General features: G+C 34.0%; 1 protein-coding gene across 1 annotated transcript in view; it reads right to left on the bottom strand.

Annotated features, from left to right (window-relative positions):
- Nucleotides 1-18,389, bottom strand: part of LRRK2 (leucine rich repeat kinase 2) — a 115,307-nt gene extending 96,918 nt beyond the window's left edge. The window contains exons 1-11 of the mRNA XM_011363166.2: nt 18,133-18,389; nt 17,779-17,864; nt 13,321-13,430; nt 10,982-11,070; nt 9,263-9,397; nt 6,767-6,901; nt 4,832-4,963; nt 2,341-2,460; nt 1,741-1,880; nt 1,564-1,643; nt 100-206 (exon numbers count right to left, since the gene is read on the bottom strand). Coding sequence (XP_011361468.1) covers nt 100-206; nt 1,564-1,643; nt 1,741-1,880; nt 2,341-2,460; nt 4,832-4,963; nt 6,767-6,901; nt 9,263-9,397; nt 10,982-11,070; nt 13,321-13,430; nt 17,779-17,864; nt 18,133-18,286 — 1,288 coding nt within the window. The 5' untranslated portion in view covers nt 18,287-18,389. The remainder of the gene's footprint in view (nt 1-99; nt 207-1,563; nt 1,644-1,740; nt 1,881-2,340; nt 2,461-4,831; nt 4,964-6,766; nt 6,902-9,262; nt 9,398-10,981; nt 11,071-13,320; nt 13,431-17,778; nt 17,865-18,132) is intronic.
- Nucleotides 18,390-22,940: the final 4,551 nt, after the last annotated feature.

Raw genomic sequence — 22,940 nt, 5'->3', positions numbered from 1 at the left:
TATATACATATTTAATTTTTTATGATGTATTGCTTTTATAATTAAAAAAAATACAAAATGTGTTTCCTCTTTTGTAAAAAAAATATGGTGTGCCCTTACCATTTTGTTCCAGCAGAGTTGACAGTGCATTTGCTGATGCCTGGAAGACTTCTTTTGATGAAGAATGCATCAGCATGGAGAGCATCACTTCCCTATGAGCTGGGAACCTTTCACAAATTCAATCGCAATATTAATAGTAATCTTTTTAATAGTTATCTCAAATATTCACTTATCATTATCTAATCTTTCTAACAACAAATAAGGACATATAAACAATATTTTATACCTCCACTTACAAGAGTGAATTATAGTTAAACAGTTTTCTATTTAAAAATTAGTCAAATACATTAAATACTAATATATTAGTATTTCTCTATTTCTTCAAAGTTGATAGGCAGTAGAGGGGGAAAAAACTCAGCAAATCTATAAAGAAGTGATGAGAGTAAAAATATAAAGTGAGAAAAAGAAGATAATTGGAAACAAGAAAGAAAAAATCGTAAAGAAGTGGTGTACATTTTTGAAATGTAAAGCATAAATATATTGTCTTTTAATAATGTATTTATTTTAAAGATTCCTATGGCTATTGAGGAATCAGTCTGCTATGAACTGAAATTTGTAACTGTAACATGAACCTACCTTACCCAAACCCCTTAAAAATATTGTTCAAAGTGAATCAGGATGCCAGTTTAACATAGTTTTCAAAAGAATTACTGTTTCCTTTCAAAATGTAGATGTTTGATTAAATAGCATATGCGTCATTAATTCCCTTCTGATTAGCAGTGGATCACTATGCAAACAGGCTGTTAGGATTTGAGATGTAGACTATTACTATTTAGGTTTCCAAGGAAAGTCATTCAAATTTTAAAATCTGGAGCATACCAAGAGCAAACAGCACAAATATAAGCAGTTGCCATAAAATACAGCTTGTGGCCATGATACAAATCTGATATACAGAGAACTCTGTTTATAGTTTGTATCTTTGGGAAAGAGGGCTGGTCTTATGATGCTTGAATGGCCCTCTCATAGAAAGCCTCCTCAGGATCTGACAGCTACAAATAATGTTGTCAAGAGAAGACAGGTCAATAAAGCAACATCAATTTGAGAATCACTACAGGAGGCTTCTAGCAGCATTTAATTCCTGATATTGACAACCTGTTGGCTAGTCACTGCAGCAGAAAAGGTCACAGACGGCTCTGTGATTTCTATCACCTGAGATTAATTAATATGGCATTTTTAAATGATCAGCCAGAAAATTGAAAGGTTCTTTCTCAACGATTCATGATTTACTGAATGACTCTTGATTCCAAATGTTTCAGTAATAACTCCCAAACACATCACCTTTTACTAACTATTAAAGACAATAGAATCAAAAAATTATGTATTCATTACTGTTTTGTGGCAGTCTTAAAACATAAATGCCTATATTAAAAATATTTCTATAATTAAAGTTATAGTTATGGCATTTTATATAAATTGATTAAAATGTAACTGAAATTTCTGTCACATTAAATCAAAACTACTGACTGGCCATCTTCATCTCCAATCTTCTCGTGTAAACTGTTTTGGTACATAAGGAGATTGTTTAGGGCCCAGCATGCGGCCTCCTGGATTAGGGGAGAAAAAGAAAAGAAACCTGTCAAAACATAAATCATTGAACAAACATAATTTAGAATAACTACAATATTTATGAAATAGTCCAACCTGCACATGCTTGTTCTTTCTATGCCATGTTAATGCCTTGTAACAGGCTTCTAGCCAAAACAATTTATCTTCTTCTTCATCATCATTCTCCTGATTCTCATTCTTTTCTTCTAAGTCTTGATTTAAGAAAATGGTCTCAGCTTGAAAAAAAATAAACATATGACTTACAGTTTGAATGACCAACTCTAAGTCCGTACTTTGAAACATCAACAGAGTGAGGTGTTCTGTAGTAGTAGCCTTGGTAATTACAAAGACCTTTTTAATATATTATACACCTCATGACACTGCCATCCCATCTAGATAAAAGATCAGATAAGGAAGAGGGAACCAAACAAAACTAACAGACTAATATCAGTTAGAAAGATTAGCTGCCCAATAATGAAGCTAAATCAAGGATGTATTTACAGATATATGAATTGAGAAACGTTAGTTCCCTTGAAAGTATTTTCTATTGGAAAATGAATTACATTAGGAGAGAAAAAAAATTTAATGTGTCTTTCTCTACATATGACTTTCCTGTTATAATGTTATCTTGTTATAATGTCAACATTCAAGATCAAATGCATCTGTAAGAATTTTCTTTTTAGTAAAGTTACTTACTGAGGAGAGCTAAACAGCTGAGCGCTGCAATTTGCAATGCTGCATTCTCTGAGTACCGCTGCACAGCTTTCACCACAAACTCATGTACCTCATTTAATACCAGGATGTTAAAAAAGTTACCTACAAGTCAAGTGAGATAGTAGCTGAATTTTCACCCATGGAACTTAAATTCCTTTTAATTATATAACAGTATTTAAACCAATAATTCAAATTAGCGATGAATATTTTAATGACATTAAAACATACATTTACTTTAATTAAAATAGCCTAATAGGATTGCATAAAGTTTTGAAAATATGTTTCGTGTAGTCATTCAATTATCTTAGACAATGGAAATGACTGGGCAAAAAAAATGATATGTTTGGGTTATGTTAGCTTTGTGTTCTTTGACTCTCTCTCGTCATCATATAAAAACAATGAGGTATCTGTTATATATGGCACTACAATATTCATTGTGCAAAATAGCTTAATTTCTTGCCTTCTAAAAGATGAAAGGAAAAAATCCCTCTCTTGATATTAAATGGTTTTGCTAAAACATCCTTCTTTCACTTAAAGGAATACTGCTGAGAAAACCCATTGGCACACTTATCATTACTTGATCTTGTCTATGAAAATCTTAGAAGAAAAATGAGCAAATATTTCACCAATTCTAACACAACCCAGATGTCCCACACTTTTTTACAGTCATTCTTCTGAAAATCGACACATCATCCAAAAATCTAAATCTTTCTGAGGTAAAAATGTATAAATAATATTCCAGAAATATGTGCCTCCTTCCATTTAGCTTATTGGTAACTCACTAATAGTTGCCAGGTTTCTTTCTACAAGTAAGAATGAAATTCCTACGTTTACCCATAAGTGTAATTAAATGATCCCTGTGACACAAAGCCAAAATTGGAAAATTTTCTGTATCATGAAAAGCCTAAAGTCCATGCTAAACACTAATCGATAGCTTCAAAATCAAAAGGCAGTTGAACAATAACAGGGATAACAAATTCTCTAAAAACTAAATGGAACAAATAATCTGATAAGACATAAATGAGAAAAAAAAACACCCTTATCTAAAAATCAATTCGATACCTTTTTATTTTCAAAAAATTACAGAACAATACAAAACTTATAATGATAGGATAGCTTGTCTGGTTTATTTAATTTCAATGGTACAATACCAAGCACTCTTTTTAATACAAGTCATACAAGTTATAACTTGACTGTGGTAAGTTGTAAAACATGAAACAGAGAATTGTATATTAGTGTGCTATTCTATTAGCTAGATTTAAGAAACCGGTATTTGAATTATGTTAAAACATTCTCAGGTATCACCTTGCTACGACAGCTGCATCCTTCCTCATGAAGATATAATGAATAAAAATCTCACCTGATAAACTAGTAAAAAAACTACTACATTTTAGAAGAAATACTTTTGCTTAGGGATACAGAAATCTGGGTTCTCAGCCTTATTTCACCCCTTACTGACTACATGATCTTGCATAAAACAGACATACTTGCTGAAATAGGTCCTCATCTGTAAGAATGGAGATGTAATCATAATGTCTTAATATTTGAACATTTCTTTCATAGTTTCCAAAGTGGTTTCATATATGTAATGTTTTTTTGATCCTTGAAACAATCCTGGAAGATAGTGCTAGGGGAAGGGAGCAGAGAGAGGCTCGACAGGGAGTTGAAACAAGAACTCTGAGCTAAAAGCAAATGGACAAGCCAGAATAGACTTGTGGAAAAGTATGCATCACTGCGATCAACAGATTAGCCTTAGACTCTCTCCCAGGTAGAGTAGCTCAACCAGAGTCTTCCACATTCAGCTTGTACTTTAAAAAGATTCTAAAGTGCTCCCAGGTCAGTTCTGGCCCCTGTAAAATCAGGCATTTCACAAAGAGGAGGCACTAATAGCATATTTATGAGTCTTCTATACACAACGTTAATTTTATTTAATTGCAGAAGACGACGTTCAGTATAATACCATTTTTATTAAGCAAAAACAAGCCAACATGAACACTTTTGTTTAAGGAGATATGTGATTGTAGTATAACTATATTTAGAAAGCAAAAAAGTTATCAACACAAAATTCTGGATAGAATTAACCTCTGTAGAGAAAACAAGAAAAAAAGGTAATCCAGAGTAGCCTTATCAGCACTAATAATATACTAATACTTAAGTCAGATGGACAGTTCTTCTGCATTGTGCTCCATATTTTCTACACATTATGCTTATTCTTTTGTATGTATCAACAATTTACACAATAATACTTTAAATATAGCACTTACAATAAGATAAGACTTCTTATATTATACATATCTATTTTTGCCTCTCTTTTTAAAATTCCATCTAAGCATGGAAGAACTATTTACTATTTTATATTTCCATCCAATATATGTCAATACATTACTTATCCATTAACATACAACATACATATGCTATATAAACTTACATCATGTAAACTGTAATAATAGATTAATCAATAATTATAACTCACCTAATGTAAGCCTATGGAGCAACCGGCAACTCACTTCTTGAATTTTTTCATTGATAGGGAATGCTTTCATGGCTTCTACCACAATATTATAACACCTGACATTGCCACTCATGAGGACTTCAATATTATTGCCTAAATTTAAAGAAATCATTATTTTCAATAAGGTAATAATTTCCCCTCTGAAATATGCATAAAGATATCTTATGTAGATTGTAAATATATGGCAGCATAATAGCTACATTTCCAAATTTAAATATCATGTTCAACATAGCCAAACTAACCATTTTCCAAAAAATATATGTTTAATGTTTAAATTGTGCTTAAAAAATTAAATATAGAAAACATGTTGTAATGAAAGGAAATGGCCTCTTAAAAAGTTTTCTTTTTGCTTTTACTCAGAATAGCAGACATGATTTTCCCTAACACTCAAAGGCAAATGCCTTTCTATTATAATCAGTATTTAAAACATTGATTTTTTTTATCTGTTACTTTCCTTGACCTTTAAATTATGAATCAACACATTTTCACTGGAGTTACATCAGATATGGGTGGAAAACAATGAATTTCAAAAACAACCAGCTCAAAATAAATAAACAAATACATAAATATAGCCAAAGAGAAGTAAAATGAAGAATATTTCAGGTTGTTGACAGCAGATGACTCAGAGAAATCTAAATGTCCATTCTCTATTATTGTTCAGCCCCATCTACTTCTAAGTGTTTAGTTTCCTATGGATAAGAAAATGATGGATTATATAACCAACACAAAGAAAAAAATTTCTTTCAAAAAGGGATTGGGTTTTTCTGAAGACTCGCATTTGCAGATTTCCAAGTCTGAAACCATATGTGCATATTATATATAATGTACTAAACATAGGAAATACAAATTATGTAATAATACTGTCAATGTTTTTATAACACATATTACAAGACAGGGATTCTGCACTTTTCACATTATTTAACCCATTTAATCCTCACAATTTCATATGTGTGAAGATGAAAATATTACTAGATAAATGCATGTGTATATCTTATACAAACCTGCCCAGGTAATACATGAAATACAAAATGCTCACCTGCACTCACAAAACAAAAGTAATTAAACCTGAAGCATTATTTTAGCCCATTTGTAATCACTGTTAGCATACACTGCAAGTTATGTGTACTTTTATGTGTACTTCTTCTTATGTGTACTTTTTCACGATAAAAGTGGCTAGATTTCAAAATATCAAGAAAATGCTAAACAAGAATCACAATAAAGTTTAATCTCCTTCCTGTGGTTTTTCTGGCCCTCCACAATCTTATGCCTCCAGCCTCTAGTCTCATCAACTGAGTCTTATCAAGCCCTTCCCCCATCTCCATTAAATGACACACAAGCAAATGCTCAGGGCTGTGCATGTTCATACATGTGTGCGTGCACACACACACACACACACACATACACACTCATAAACACACAGTTTTCTGGGATACTTTTATCTTCTTAAATGCACTACGTTCTCTCTTACTCCACTTTACACTTAATGATGGCCCCCGCCTGGGACACTCTGCCCTGCCCTCTATACACACAAAGCTCTTATCATTCAAGTCTCTGTGAAGAGATCTTGCCTTACTCCCTTTTTATTCTTATAACCCTAGGTACTTCAGCCAACACTTGCCTTATACTGCATTGTGATCACCTCTGTACTATCTTTATCTGCATCTCCCATGGTACTATGGGCTTTTAAAGTCAAGAAACGTGTTTTATTTTCTGCTACTGTTTCCCCAGAGCCAGCTGCAGTACATTATCAATAAATAAATAATAAATAAATAAATAAATAGGTTTAGCATCCACAAGATTCTAAATAATAAAAATACTTTTAAAACACTTAGGGAGATATATTGTAATTTTTCAGAAATTACAATAAAAAAGAGATCATTTATATAGACTACTTACAAGGAGTTGCTAGGGAATATAAACAGTGCAGTACATAAAGTGCAATTTCCTCTTCATCTTTAAATTTTTTAAATGCATTTAGCAGTATCATATAATCTTTATTCTCAACAAATTCAGTCAGTTGCTCCTCTGAAACTGAAAAATGAAAGACAAAATACTGAAAAAGCTTAAAGGTGATATAAAAGTTTAATTACTCAAAAATTCATGATAGTTATAAGACATGGTAAATACAATAGATGTAAATTCGAAAATATATCTCAGCAAAAAATCCCTTCCTAAGAATTTTAGAATAGGAAAAAGAGCTATTGAAATGACAATAATTTTGTTTTGACTTTTACATTTCAAAACATGGAGTTATTCCATGTTTTGAAATGTAAAAGTGTTAGTGACCAAACAGTTCTCAGTAAAACAAAACTGTTTACAATTTCACTTGGGGGATGCTGGAGAAAACTGACCAATGATCAATAAAAATGACATAATGAAAATGAACATATTACCATACTTAAAAAGGAGTGGTTAATGGTACACGGTTGAAGGACAGCTCAGCTAAATTCATCAGTTCAAGAGGAATGAACTTCAGCAAATGACAAGTAATTAGACAGAAAGACTCTGTTTGATTGCATCAGAGATCAAAATTCATCATTAATTTTCATAATTAAAGTCTCTTGATCAAGTCAATAAGTTCCATTTGGAGTCATTTTATTGGGTGGGAACCACAAAACACGTATAAAAATCTAGTTTATCTAGCCTGAAAATGGCACTGACAAAAATGTTTGAAAAAACAGCAATCTTCATGGTCAACAGTACTTTTTTGTTTTTCAACTTTATACCAAGAGTCCATATAATATAAGGTGAAATGGGTTCGGCTTTTCTAATAAATGAGGAGTGTCATGAAACTTTCTCATTTTTGGAGCAGATTCCACAGTATACTTTCAAATTTTGGAAATTAACTTTCCAGGTGCCACTAAGTCCTGGGGAACTTGACACTCTCAAAAAATTCAGCAATTTTTCTACTCTACATTTTCAATTATCATACTGTCAGCACTGATGATCTTTCTTTTGAATGAGATCTTTTTAACATTCTCTGATGCTTCTCCATATGTCATGGATGGGCCGCATAATGCTGGTGAGAGAGTGATGTTAGCCCTTCTCCCATGAATAAGAATGTGTCCCTAAGCTGCAACACAGAAGATTACAGGCCCTGCAAGACAAAAAACCTCAAACTGTATTCTGCCCAATTCTTATCAAAAGCTTAGTTGCAAAAAATAACTTTTATAGAAGACAGCCTGAAAGACATGCAGTTCTTCCATTTGTCACACACAGTAAACTCTTCTCTACCAAGCATGACCATCAGAGGGCTGGGTACCAAGTCCATGCTGTTCTGACTTTGGATAGAGTGTCTTTCACTGACATACACTTGTATTCCTTGCAAAATGTGTATAACTTTATCATTGCATCCAGGGAAACCCATGGGAGGATGTTCTCAGATCTCTAATGAGTCCCATTGCTTCTGCTGATAAATGGATTTATTTTCACCTAAGTAAATTTGTAACCAATGCTGTTTACCTCTTTTCTTTGCCCGATAGTAAGCAAAGTGCCATGTTTCTGGTCCATCCCTTTGCCAATATACAGGACCCTAAATAAGTAGTAAATTTAACTAACTTCATATTATTTTCCCTTCACCCATTTATTCATCCATTTTTTCTCTAATGTACTATAAATATCTATTAGCTGTTGAAGGTCCTTCTGGAATGAAATGGAATTTAACAGGATAAGGTGATCTACCCCATTCGTGGAGCTGCCACAAACTAGAGTGGTGAACTGATATAGACACATAAATTATTCTTAATGCTAAACCCTAGCACTGTGGGCTCCCATGATGCAAAAGGTGCACCCAAAGTGTGTGGTAAACTGAACTGCAGTGGTGGTAACCAGCAGTGTGCCCTCAGGCAGGTTGCTCATTTCGCCTCTGATCCATTTCTTCATTAAGCCAATGGAAAGACTAAAGGTTCCAACCAACTCTAAAATTACATGATAATTTCTGTTATCAATCTCAGTGTCATATGATAAAATACATGTTAGTCTTTTTCTTAAAGGTGCTTGCAAACCTCTTGGTTCATTAGCAATTTCTAAAATCTCTGGTGATGACTCAACATCATAAACCCAAATTTAATCATTACTCGGGTTTACAGTTTTATTTTTTCTTTAACACCTACACATCTGGTTTGCAAAGTGAACATTATGCCTTGTTAAGCAATGGAAGAAGGATACTACAACTGTATAATTTATAACCTATGAATGAAGTTCATTTCACAAAAACAAGCACTATTTCTGAATTAATCCCATTACTTATGCTTGACTGACAACTTCTACTTCTTAATAAACAGTACAATTCTAGATACATTCTTGTTATCATATTTATATTCTACATTTTCCATAATAAACTCTTTTTTTTAATACAAATAACAAAATAGATAATTTGGCACTTTTAAATACCTCTCTCAAACAGCACATGTAAAGCTTTGCATCCAAGTTTCTGGACTTCGTCGTTGGCAGAAAAAGTGCTCATGGCATCAAAAATTAACAAGAAAATATCGCTTTCTTCATCCAATATCAGCAAAGTGATTTTACCTATTAAGAAGAGAACAACATACCCAAGGTAAACAGCTGCTTTAACACTTAATGTGTTAATTTCAACATGAGGATTATGAATAGTTTGTGGACTTTCCATTTTGATAAACTATTTAATTGCCCCAAATGTTAGACCTATCAAGCTCTACGGTCATTCTAAATTTCCAGTACACTTTACTGTGTGATTCCCAGTAAATACCTGTAGCCAGGACCAAAAGGTCTAAACTCTTGAAACATATTTCTATCTGCCTCTTAGAAAACACCATTTGAATATCCCAAACCTAGCCTACTCCTATTCCCTATCGTCACCATCTTAACTTCTACAATGAGTTTAGTTGCTCTCTCTATGTTTCTATGTTTCTATGGTGGTTATCTTCATATCTCTATTATAGCACTATTCTCATTAAATTGAAATTATTTCTTTAGATACCCTTTAGGTGTTTGCCTGTGCTGTCCAATTTGGTATCTACTAATCGCATGTAGCTCTTTAAACTCAAATTTAAATTAACTAAAATTAAATAAATTAAAATTCAGTCATATTCAAATGTTCACTAGCTAGCACATATGGTTATTAACTGTAATACTGAACAGTACACATATCCAACATTTCCTTCATAGCAAAAATTATATTGGACAGTGGTGCTGAAATGTGAACTTCTACGTTATGGAAATTTTGCCTCATCTGTCAGAGTTCCCAACACAACAGTAAATACCTATTAAATGACTATTAAATCAACTAACTAATAAGCCAAATAATAAAAGCGAATCATGAATTAACTGTTAAAAAACTTCCCAACACCTGAAATGAACTTTAAAGCACACTAAAAACTTTCCAAACAGGACAAAATTCTGAATTTTATATAGAAGAAATTAAATTAACTAGTCTTTTCTAAACGCATGTCAAATTTCTGAACTATCTGCACACTACTGACTTCAATATATCCCAGTGTTGGAAAGTTTTTTAAGTTTGTAAACCCTCAGCTTCTTGTCCATTGACAAAGCGAGAATGAATTAAAAAAAAAAAAAAAAATTGCTCCCAAAGATGAGTTTAAAATAACTCAGAGTTAAGACTAGCTAGTACATCCATTATATATTTTAATAAAAGGCTGTAGTGGGTCTTTCTTATTCCTCTTCCTTCATATTTTGATCTTCACCTACTTTCTTCTTTTTCTCTCTTCTGTTGGGTCTTCATTACTTAGGAGAGCCAATGAGAGCATTTATAATCTTCCCACCCAAATGTTAGGCTCCTATCATGCTATCTCCTCAGGCCTCTCAACTCTTCACAGGCTGTTCTCTAAAGCACCTTCCACCACTATGAGGAAAATGCCTCCCTATCCTTCCTGATTACCTCCCCTGTAAGCAGCTTTTCTTCTCAAAACCTTATATCATAGCAAGTGTCCATCACAGCAATGATTACAATTCTTTCAAAATATCAAGATTCTTTGTTTTCAGGTCTAGGCAGAACCTACAAATCATCAATATTTAGGTTATATTATGTTATTATACCTTAAAAAGACAAAACACATTTAATAAATGTTTTTTTAAATTTGAGTCGACATTAAAAATATATTGTGTATATATTACCTGAAGTTAGAAGGAGATCTAAAGCCTTCAGTCCAATTGTTGACAAGTTTACACTGGCATTATGAACGGTGAGCATTTTAATAATCAGTCTGTAATTAAAAACAGTGAGATGAAATATGCCTAGATATTTGCTTTTTTAGATAATGTTTTTTATTTATTCCATCATATTTCATTTCCGATATTGAAGCTCATGTATTTTTTTCTTCCTAGAAACCTGAGCCAGGCTTATGACAATTAACAGGAAATCATTATGAGTCTCCCTAGAAAAGTTATAACTTGTTCCTCTAAACATTTTAATTCAATTATTAACTTTTTCACCTAATTCTATATCTAAAATATCATGAAGAGTTATATGCATCAAGAGACTAAATCCATTTTATATGTGATATAAACTAATGAATTATATGTAATGCATATTCATGTATTAAAAAATAGAGAAATGTAATAAAGCTTTTAATTTATGTATATAAATTAAGAATGGTTGAATAAATTATTGAATTTTACTATTTTTAAAAGAGATCGAACATATTTTATAATAGAAAGGGAATCTAGTTTATAAATAATACTCAATTAGAAATCCATTAAATTTGAGTCCTTGAGTTATCAATTCTAAAATAAACAATCTGTAATCTGTTCCTACTCATTCTTATTTGGCTTTACATTGTTAAGAGTAGACAGAGCTTAGTGGCATCCGCAGCTTCATATAGATCCAAGGAACCTGTCACAAGATCTCTAGTTGGTGAGGTGAGGAGAGACTCCATCCTTCGACTCTGTCAATTCTGCTCTTATCCATGCTGCCCCTGCCGGTCCCTGAACCATTCTCGCTATTTCTGAATTCACCACACAAGGGATTTCCTCTTCAGTACTATAAGCCTTTGGGGGGGAAAAAAATCTTTGAATATGATGAGAAATGTTTTACAGTAAATTTTTGCTGAAAATGATCTAAAATGCTCCACTGTAGAGAGCAACAGCAAGTGTTCACATTGCTTCTGGCCTAAGGTAGAGGTGTGATAAATAGTTGATGAATAGAGAATGAATGAATGAGCAAATGAGTATCTGAATGAATGAATGAGTAAATGAGATTCCCCGTAGAAATGTTTCTGTAATTTAATTTGAACAGCTGGTTTGTACTAGAATATGTTTTTCAACACTTCCTAAGGTTATAAATTGCTAATCTTTGGGGATCTTAGAAATTCTCAATCAAAACAAGAGACACATAACATCACAATTACTAATTAAAGGTATATTTTGCATAATTCTTCATTAAATGCTACATATTTTAAAACTGACTCATAGAATTTCTAAAATTAGTTTGGAAATGAGAACATATACTAACTGTAAAGATGCTGAAAATATGCTCTTTAGATGCTAGAAAAACTAAAGAAAAGTAACACACTTATGAAAAATAGAAAAATGTATAAGGACAGATATGTTCACTTATGAACAAACAACACTTATTTATCTAAATGTGGAGCTACAGTTGCTACTAATAAACAACACAAAGATGTAAAATTACAATTTTCATAAGCAATATATCAATTGGAAGCAATATATATTCGCTTCTCCATGGTAAAGAAAAGTCGCATTAGGCATAAAGAATGCCTAGAGTTAATGACAGAAGATATTTTTTTAAATGTCAAGAAACAAAGTTATCCAAAAAGGATTTTCCTGAAAACAGATTTTTCTTCAGAAAATTTTTTCTTAATCAATTATGGTTAAAGAAGTGGTCTCATCTAACAAGACAATATGATGCAAATTGCAATAACATAGCTGGTAAAATAGCTATCAAGACCTGGCTGCAGATGTTCTGAAAGGTAATTTCCTTTTTTTTCTTCATTTGGAAAGCTGTGGTTTAAGCTCATTAAATGTATATGTGTGAATATATATTAATGTACTTTTTAAAGACAGTAAAGCATAAACTTCTAAATTGCTATTTACAGAACTAACAGTTTAGTTCTCATACTTTTTTTTAAAGAACTAGTGGTTTGTATCAGTTCTACAATTAAAAAGTAAAAAATTCTTCCTGTTTTGAATTCATAAGCAGTCATTAAAAATCTACAAGATAACCAACTATATAGCCACATTATTATGTTAGTAAAATAATAATAATACATGACATTTTACCTAAAGTGTTAGTTTTCTAATTCAATTAGATAATATATTTCTGAGTTGAAAGCTCTCTATAAATGTAATTCATTGATTCAAGGAAAAATATCCTTGTATTTTAAGGATTTTACTAGATTGCCTTCGATTTCCAATATAACGTGTCAAAGAAAGGGTTGTAATATGTATAGAGAAATATTTAATACAGTTTGTTTTGACTCATCTATCATACTTACTGGTGAACCCCAAGGACTTCCCAATCATGTCCCATATCTTCTGGTCCCATTAAGCTTTGCATTGTATCTGGGCAGATTTCTATTAATTTGCATAGAAGTGACCAACCCACCTGAAAGCAAGAAAGCCAAATATTCATATTTTTAAAAACATGCTAATGAAATATATTCGGTCTAACATGAATCTCTTCATTCTTAGTTAAATAGGTGACTACATTATTTAAAATAAAATGACACCCTAAAATGCTTACTAAGAAAAGCCATGTACTTAGGATACATCTTTCTCCAAAAATCAAACCAGAGGGTATACAAAAAATGTTATAACATATTTCCGAATGATGAAGAAAACAGATGTGCCTATTGTCTAAATAAAAAGAAATAAAATAAAGTAAAATACAAAAATAAAAAGTAGTTTTATAGGACATACCAAGATTCTGAAGTGCAAGAAAGGCTATACTCAGGCCTTTGTACTATTTAAGTCATATCCACCTGGCAAAATTTATTTTAAATATTTAGGATTTTTAATTATAGGAAAAAAAATACAGTGGTTTGGGATATAGGATTAGGGAAGTTGGAGATTTTTATGACAAAGTAAAAATTATCAGGAAAGACTGCTTCTCAAGTGATGGACCTAGAAAAACTGTCAAGAGAAATAGCATCGCTGTCTGATGAAATGTAACATCTGTTACAGGAAAAAAAAAGGCATTATAACATAGAGAGGAGGCAGAATTTTTCAATGGGACTCTCTAGACTTCTTTAGGACATTTAAATATGAGCTGATGAGAGCTAGACGTCATGAATGTCCCTGGGCTCTTTCACATTTCCAAATGAAACATTATCTTACTGGTGCATTTTAAGTATATTTCCATTCAGTCCATTTATGGATGATGCCAACTTGAATAAGTTGCTCTTTACATCTGAAAAAATACAATTTTTAAAATATAATTTTTAATACAGTATTTTTAATTCCAAACTGGAAATTAAATTTAACTCACTCTTCCTGCTGTATATCCCTCTCTAAATATAAGGAGTCTTTAATTCTTCTTATTTTATTACAGACCTATGCCTTATATGGTCATAAAAATAAAAGAAAATGCATATATATGTAACATCTAGCTAGTGATTAATGAAAAATTATTTAAGTATGATGTGTAATAGCAACATAATATGAATCCTGAAAGTGGTATTCACTGTCCACTGGAATTACTCAGATAATATAATATAGAAAAAGTAAGACTTGCACCAGATTTCAAAAGAATTATAAATTTGGTCATTCAAAACAGGGAAGTGGAACCTTCTAAAACTGATGAGCTATAAGGAGAGTAAGGTGCTAAAAAGTAAAGAGATAGCACGATGAGTAGGGAACTACTGCCAAATTAAGACTGGATGAATAAGTGGAGTTGAGTGATGCAGAGAGCTGAATGACATGGTGAAAAAAAATTCTATGCATCCAATAAGAAATAAGGCATAAGTTTCTTACTTGTTTATATGAATAAACAGGGGTATTTCACATGACAGAAATGATTGCAAAAGATCTCTTTACAATTTACAATATCATTTCTGGATCTTTTCTGGATTAAGCATACTTTCAGGCAGCCTGAAAAGACAGCAATTTCTGACAGCTATTTTTCCTATATTTAAGTAGTACATCCTCCTCCATGTAAGCTGAACTGACATTGACAACCCAGCTGTCATAGAAACCAGCTATTTTTGTGCATTCATAAAATACATTGAGACTTTTCTCCCCACCCCACCCCCACCCCAAGTATTTAAGAAAATAACATTTGAAACAGCTTCCAGTGGGAAATAAATCATAAAGCACATAGGATGCTATACTCATTTTCGAACCTGCATGGCTGACTCAAGGAGAAAACCTGTTTTGTTTTGGTTGGTGAAGCAGCAGCATCAGAAACTGCTTTGCAAAAAGACTGAGGCAACTGAGCTTCTATGATTAAACAGAATTGCTGGCAGCAAAGCAGAGGTAGCAATTTATCCATTAATCTATTCAATTAAATGTTTATCTTTCAAAGAGAGAAGGTTCCCATCCTGCACAGTAATACAATTAAATTTGAAGTTTCACTTTATTATAATTATTCTGTAAATTCAAGGATCTAATTAATGCACAATAGGAAAGAGTCTAGGAGTTGAAGAAAATTTTAGTCACCTTCATTTATTTCACTCCCTACTACAAAGGGAAACCATGTGGATGAAGAGAAGTAATGTAAAATTGAGGAGCATAGAGAAATGGTCAGATGACTGCAGGAAAAGAAAAGTAATAGGACAGCTAGCCTAACTATCAATTCTCTAAAGATTTTCATTTATTAAAGAGCATGAATAAAATATAAAAAGATCTTGAAAACAAAAATTCAGAGTCTGGACTATCATATTAAATGAATTCTAGAAACAAATCTTAATATTTACTTTTGAAGAATAATTTACCTTAACTCTTTAAATTCATCATTAAGAGCTTTTCATTCAGCACTTCCAGCTAATTCAACATGTAAAGCATTAAAGGTATACCTTTTAATTATACCAGTAATATGAAGAAATTTGAAGGAAAAAAAAAAACTTTCTTTTAAGTGGAGTATTAAAATATCAATGACAGACCCCCTTGCACAGCCCATTGACAAGATCAATGATAATTAAAATTGATAATGTCATTGCACCTAGCATGGTCACAATATTTGTACCAAACCGCTGTGCCTTTCATTTGCTCAAAAGCTTGTGAATTTAGCCGCTAGTGAATTGTAAGATAAAAAGAGAATCTGAAGGTATATGAAGACTTAAGTCCTGGCTCTATCAGTAGCTCTGTGATCAAATGAGCTACTTTGAGGAAAAATATCCAGTGAAATTTCTGAGAGGGCAATGAGATTCCAGTGAGAATCAAAGAAAGTAATATATATAATACCTTTTGCAGACTAATACAGATATGGTGCAGAAACTAATAATTGTATTCCATAAACTGCCAAATAAGAAGACAATTCCTTATTCTCTTGCATACTTTGTGTCTGGTAACCCCTGAGCAAGGCTCTTGAGTGATATTGATAACTACTTCAGACAAAAAGGTCTAGGCTTGGGCAGTTCCTAAAACGAAGAATTAGTTGGTGGGTATGTTCCAGGCTCCTGCAGGTTCTCAAGTCTAGGACTGCCTGCTCTGGATCTTGCAAACCAAAGCCCTCTCAGTGTCCAGTTGTTTTGAGTGGCACCCAGCAGAGGTGACTTTACCAAGCATTAGAATTGCCAGACAAGGATGATGGGGGTAGAAAGCACAATGGACCAGTGGTAAAAAGTGACTCATATTTCATGGGCAAAATTCAGACATTGAGTGCTAAAAAGAACAGTGTCTTCATCATACTTCCATCTTTACATAATTTTGTTTGCTAACATGTTGAAAATCAATAATCAGATGGGAAATATTTCAGCTGAAGAAAAATAAAAGTAACCATTTATCCCACATATAAATGTCCTCATATAAAAGAAGCTAGGTGTATGGTTCACTCAGACTAGACATAACTGAATACAGAGATAAGCATAAAGATAAGGGCAGATAGATACAGATTTAGAGATCCTGATAACTCTAACATTTGTCTAGCCTCTCAAGTGGGTATTAAAACATTGCTTCTAACTGTACCTCAATGGAGTTAAAAGTTCAATTTTCTTTCCGTTCAAGATCTTACAAACAAATGACAAAACTGATTTCAGTTCTCTAAATTTCTAAATCTACAAAGGAAGTTTACACGTTATGCAGTAATTTTGTTTTGACTGTATATCACCCTTAATTCTCTTCTTAGATCTCCTTTTTTAATATATCTAATACCTTCAGCAAATTTCTTGGTTTCTAAGTTTCACTTCTATATTCATTTTATGTGAAAACAGGTGAAAAGTATAAATTTAAACTTATACGAAATTATAAAATATCACTTTCTTTAGATAATACACGATAAACTACAACTAAAGGCTAGACATCTGTCTTTAAATTAAAAAAAAACTTAACTATGAAAGCTTGCGAGTTACTTTGTTTTATTAATTTAATTATTATTAATTTATTACTGTTAATTACTCCCCTTTTGAAAACTATTGACAATGGTGTCATCTCTAGAACATGTTGTACATTGGGAAGATTCTTAGAATTTGATCTAAATACTGATGAACTTATGTAGCCAATAACAGAACTAAACTTCAATCCATTATTATCCACTATTATTTCTCTTCTGTCACCACCTATAATCAATCAGTCAACTGCATAAAGTTATTGCTTAAAACAATTAGGGAGCACATTGTGGGCTCTTTTACACCACCTTTTGATAATGATTTGACAACGCTTCCATCTTAAAATCACAATCAGTGGTTTGTCAAGCCAAATCTCAGAACTAACCCAGAACTCTGGGTATATAACATTGACAGAAAACATCTACTTTCAAAGAGAAGGGAAAATGGGTGAAATGAAAACAACTCCTTTACCTGCTGCACACTAGCGACTCTCATGTACGAGTCCAAGACGATCAGCAGTGGCACGTGGACATTTTTGCCTTGAAATAATTTGGAGGCTGGAAAAGAAGGGGGTGGGGAGAAAGAAGCAAAGTCACCATCCATGGCACCCATTTAAGTCTGGGGCGGGGGGAGGGGGTGGAGAGAAAGCAAGAGAAGTGAACGCAAGATCTTCTCTGAATTCTAAGCTCATTTTTTCCCTAAGGAATATAGTTTGTGGCTTCCTAAGAGTCCAGGTTTGTACAAAGTGAGGGAAAGGAAAGTTTGCAAAAGTGGAGGGGAGGGGGGAGGCGGAGATAAAGGAACAGTTTCCTTGCAAATGATTACCGTGGTCAGCGTAGGTGAACACCAGCATATCTTCCAGAATTTGGACCAGTGTCTCTATCTGTTTTCCTTCCTGGACATTGTTCAGCCTGACTATCAACTTCTTCAAAGTTTCCTCGTCCTTATCCTCGCACCCCTGACAGCTGCCACTGGCCATGATGGACCGTGCTCCCAACAGGCCGCCCCTCCCACACCAAGGCCCGCTGCTCAGGGCAGGGGCAGCGGCACGGACCACGGCTCGCGCGGCGAACACAGTTCACTGCCGGCGGCCTCAGATACCCTCCCGCCCAGTCGGCACCCACGCCCGCCTGTTTATCAGGAAGTAGGCGGCTCCCCAGCCTGCTCTGCCCTGCCCTACCTGAGCCCTCCTCCTCTGCTTTCTCCTCCCCTACCCAGGCCCCCAAAATGAGCTCAGTGGCCTGCGAGAGGCTCGCCCAGGCAAGGCGTGGCTCAGAACTGTGGCGAGGGTGCAGCTCGCGCTGGGCTAGGCCGGTGTGACCGTGACTGTGGTCCCTGCGCGGGCCCAGACCGACCCGATCCCATTCTCCTGGGCGGTGCTGCGGGGAGTCGCGCAGTAAGAAACTGACTCAGCTGACTCCTTGGAGTCCCCAGGCCCGCGGCCCTGCAGCGGCGGGAGGCGAAGCGCGGTCAGCAGCCTAGCCCGCCACTCGCGGGACCCGCCAGCCTGGGCTCCCTCGGCCCCGCAGAATGTCTGGGAACTAGGAAGAGGAAAATGAAAGCTGCCGCCTCTCTTCAGATCTAAGAATAGAAATCTGGGCGTTGGGAAAAGAGGACACCGCCCAGTTGGCCCCTTTTTGGAAAACATTCTCTTTAGAGTTCCCCCTATAGGGAGATGAGTAATTTCCCCTCAAAGATGGAGAGAGATTTTTGCAATCAAAATGTGCCCATCTAAATGCTTTTCTGTGGTTGCCGTGGCCGATTGCAAAGGAGGAAATTTTTTTTTTCCCCCTGTTAGTTATCTTAGAGCTCTGTTGGCCAAAAGACCACTAAAATTAACTTCCGAAAATTTCAGTTTGTGCGCCGAGGATCCTGATAATTGGGGCACGAGAAAAAGGGTAAATTGAAATGAAAAGGTGAAAACAGAAAAAGTGGAAAATACAAATGTAAACATTGTTCTCTTGGTATTCAAAATTACTTATGAATATGAGCGTCTATAAGCCTAAAGTTTAAAAAAGAAAAAGTACCCAAGTAATGTGTTTTTCAAGAAGAGAAACCTGTAAACAAGGCTAAAACTATAGACAAGGTAAACAAAGACAAGATGAGGTACTGCCTTCAGGTAATTTTTCCTGAGGGTCATTTTCAAAGGAGAGGATTTAACTGGAAATTTTAGTATTTCACAACTTAAGTGGTTTGTTTTCAATTTTATTACCTCATCCTGATGACAATTCTGAAATGGATAAAACAGCTACTTATCCTTCTTTTGCTAATGAGAAAATTGAGATTTAGAGTTGATAAGAAAAGAGCATTGCTGGAATCACACAGAAGGTTGAGGGCCAGGGCTTAAACCCAGATATATCTCTCCTAAGGACAAGTTGAAGGCTCTCTGCACTCTATCACTTTAATGAAAATGAGCTAGGCTTCCTTAATACATTAGATTAGTAAGATTGCACATTAAAATTCAACCTGGATATTGTAAATGTGTTTTGTTGTCGTAAAGACTTTTTATCTTTTACAGATACATGTTAAACTATTTGCAGTTAGAGTGATGGAATGGTTAGGATTTGCTTCAATGTAATCCAGTGGTGGGGAACACTGTGAAATGAGATTAAATATCAAAAAGAAATCAATTCTTGACAAAATAAAAAAACAATGCAAGTCTAATGAAAATCTCAGCAAGATTGTTTTTATATAGATTTCGACAAAAGCGAAGAGCCTAGAATAGCCAAGACACTTTTGAAGAAAAACAAAGTGGGAGATTTGCCCAGTTAGACATTCATTCAGGGGCCTCTACTAGCCTTTGTCAATTTCCCAGAAGAGTTAAAAATGCCTGACACTGTCTTCCTGTAAATTAGAAAAATGTGCCTCTCCTTGCAGGAAAACACAGCCCTGTGCCAGCGTGTACAAAGAAGGAGCTGGATTTCAGATTCCACTTGTTCCTTCAGCCTGGTGAATGTATAAACTATAAAGGGTAGGTATCTGGGCCATTGAATCTAGAAGCACGTGGAACCATGCGAGGTTTGTCATGTACTCTTGGAGAAGGCTTCTCGGATGAGAGCCAAGCTGATTTCTTCTGACTTGAATTTTATATATTCTTCTATACTTTCCATTATTAATTATGGGACACACCCCAAACCAGAACTAAATTTACTGTTCATCGACTACTTATTAGGAAGATAGTTATGAGCAAGTGAGATTAACCCCTTTCCTTGCAGTTTCTACTGCCATATACTGCCAAGATGAAAGTTTCAAAAAAAAATAATAGAACAGACTAGAAAGGCTACTCAGCTATGTTAGTTTCTTCTGTGACTCTAAATAATTGACAGAAATAAACTGAAAAATTTTGAGCTACATTTGCTATAGAAAATAATATTCATGTACTAAAAAAATTTTTTTAATAAAAGGAATTTTTAGAGTTTAAAAATTAGATAAAGGAATCAAGGAATACCTTGATGAAAAGTGAATATGGCATCAAGAAATTTTCACCTTTATCTTTCTGATTTGAAGAATAAACAGAAGAAAATGATAGAAGACATTTTTATATTACAGGTTAGTACAAATGTTGTAACTGAAAGATAAATCTCAATGATAAAAAAATAAATTAATACAAACATCCAGAGTGGGATTTTATCATCAAAATTTATTATGGCCTTTAGGAATATTATAGCAAGTTCTCTAGAACACAGTGTAAAAAAAGAATACTAAAAAAGCAAGTCACGGGATCCTTACAATACAAAATACACATTTCATATTATTCCACAGATCTCTGGCAACATAAGATAGATAAATAGAAAAGATGAAAAAGGTAACAAGTTCTACTGACTGCAAAAACTAACTCAGGTTTTTTTTTTTTTATTGTTATGCATTCTACACACACACACACACACACACACACACACACACACAAGCACACACATTCTGCCTATAAATTATTCCAAAGAAGGGTAAAAACATCTTTCAAAGGTTAAGATATTAATGCACTGAGCACTTGCTACAGCAGAAAGAAGGAAAAAGAAAACCATAGCTTCAAATGTAAAACTAACCATGAGAGTGACAGTGCTTCTCTGGTATATGATACTTCTTGGACTTCTGGCTCAAGGACATTATGTAAACATCCTGGGTGAACTTAAAGCCATTTTCCTCAGCCTTCAGCGATGATTATGTAGAACAGGAAGGATTTCTTGCCACAGTTTAGATGACTACACAGGAAATAAAAGGGGGCATGGGCAGTTGGAAATAAAGGGAGACAAAATTTACTGAGCCCTTACGAATCTTGCTTTATGCAAGACAGTTTACATATATAATTTGTTTAAATTCAACAACCCTAAGAGGCAGCTATTACTCCTACTTTTCAAGAAATAGTGCTAGAGAAGTTATAAATTGCCTAAATAAGAGGTGGCACTGAGATTCAAACACATAACTATATTTGAGACAATTCTGACCAGGAAAGACTGGGAGGTGTAAAGGCATCACTCTGTAGAGACAGAAAGAGAGAACACCTAACCATGCAGCAGGTCTGGGGCCCAGATCATAATTGCAATGGTTATTAGAATTTGCTTTGGCTTGAAAACCCATATCCGAAAAGATATTTGCACACCAATGTTCATAGCAGCATTATTCTCAGTGGCCAGGACATGGAAGCAACCGAAGTGTCCTACGATAGATAATTAGCTAAAGAAGTTGTGGTATATATATCACAACTTCTTTAGCTAATTATCTATCTATGGCTGAGTAATATTCCATATATATATATATATATATATATATATGGAATATATATATATATATATATATATACACACACAATGGAATATTACTCAGCCATGAGAAGAGATGAAATACTGCCATTTGTGACAATATGGATGGACCTCGAGATGATCATGCTAAGCAAAATAAGCCATATAGAAAAAGTTGAAAATCACATGTTATCACTTATATGTGGGATATAAACCTAAAAGCAACAAATGAACAGGACAAACAGAGACTCATGGGCATGGACTATAGACTAGTGGTTACCATAGGGTAGGGGATGGGAGAGGAGCGGGGAGGTAGACAGAGTAAAGGAGGTCAAATATGTAGTGACAGAAAGAAATCTAATTATGGGAGGTAAACACACAATGTAAATATATATATGCCTTATTGTTAAAAAAAAAAAGAATTTGCTTTGGCTGAGAGTATAAGAAAACTTCAGATAAGAGTCTCTTTTACTTTTAACTCATTACTTAAAAATAACAAAAAGAGAATACTTGTTCTAAAAATTGAAAAATAAATTTGGATTCCTACACAGTTAATTTACACATCATAAAATGTAATCCACATTTTGTTGACCACACCAGACTAGAGATCCAGAGAGAGTCACAGCAGATAAACAACAGTTCTTGGGAGCCATCACCGCTGCTCTGGTCCAACATCAGGCTCTTCATTTTCTTCCAAACGTGTTCAGGGGCCCCAGAAAGTATGCCCCCAAAGTATACTTTTGTCTACCAAGTAGAAACTTCTTTTTTTTCTGCTCTGCATTGATTGGATTATAAACTCTATGATACTCAATGAGTTTTTCTCACTTCTTTATCCTCAAAGTTTAGCCAACTTCTTTAATTCACAAAGACAGTCGATAAATATTAAGAGAATAGAGA

This window comes from Pteropus vampyrus, unplaced genomic scaffold (genome assembly GCF_000151845.1).
Source record: "Pteropus vampyrus isolate Shadow unplaced genomic scaffold, Pvam_2.0 Scaffold82, whole genome shotgun sequence".
NCBI classification, from domain to species: Eukaryota; Metazoa; Chordata; class Mammalia; order Chiroptera; family Pteropodidae; genus Pteropus; species Pteropus vampyrus.
This window is presented reverse-complemented; position numbering and strand designations above follow the sequence as displayed.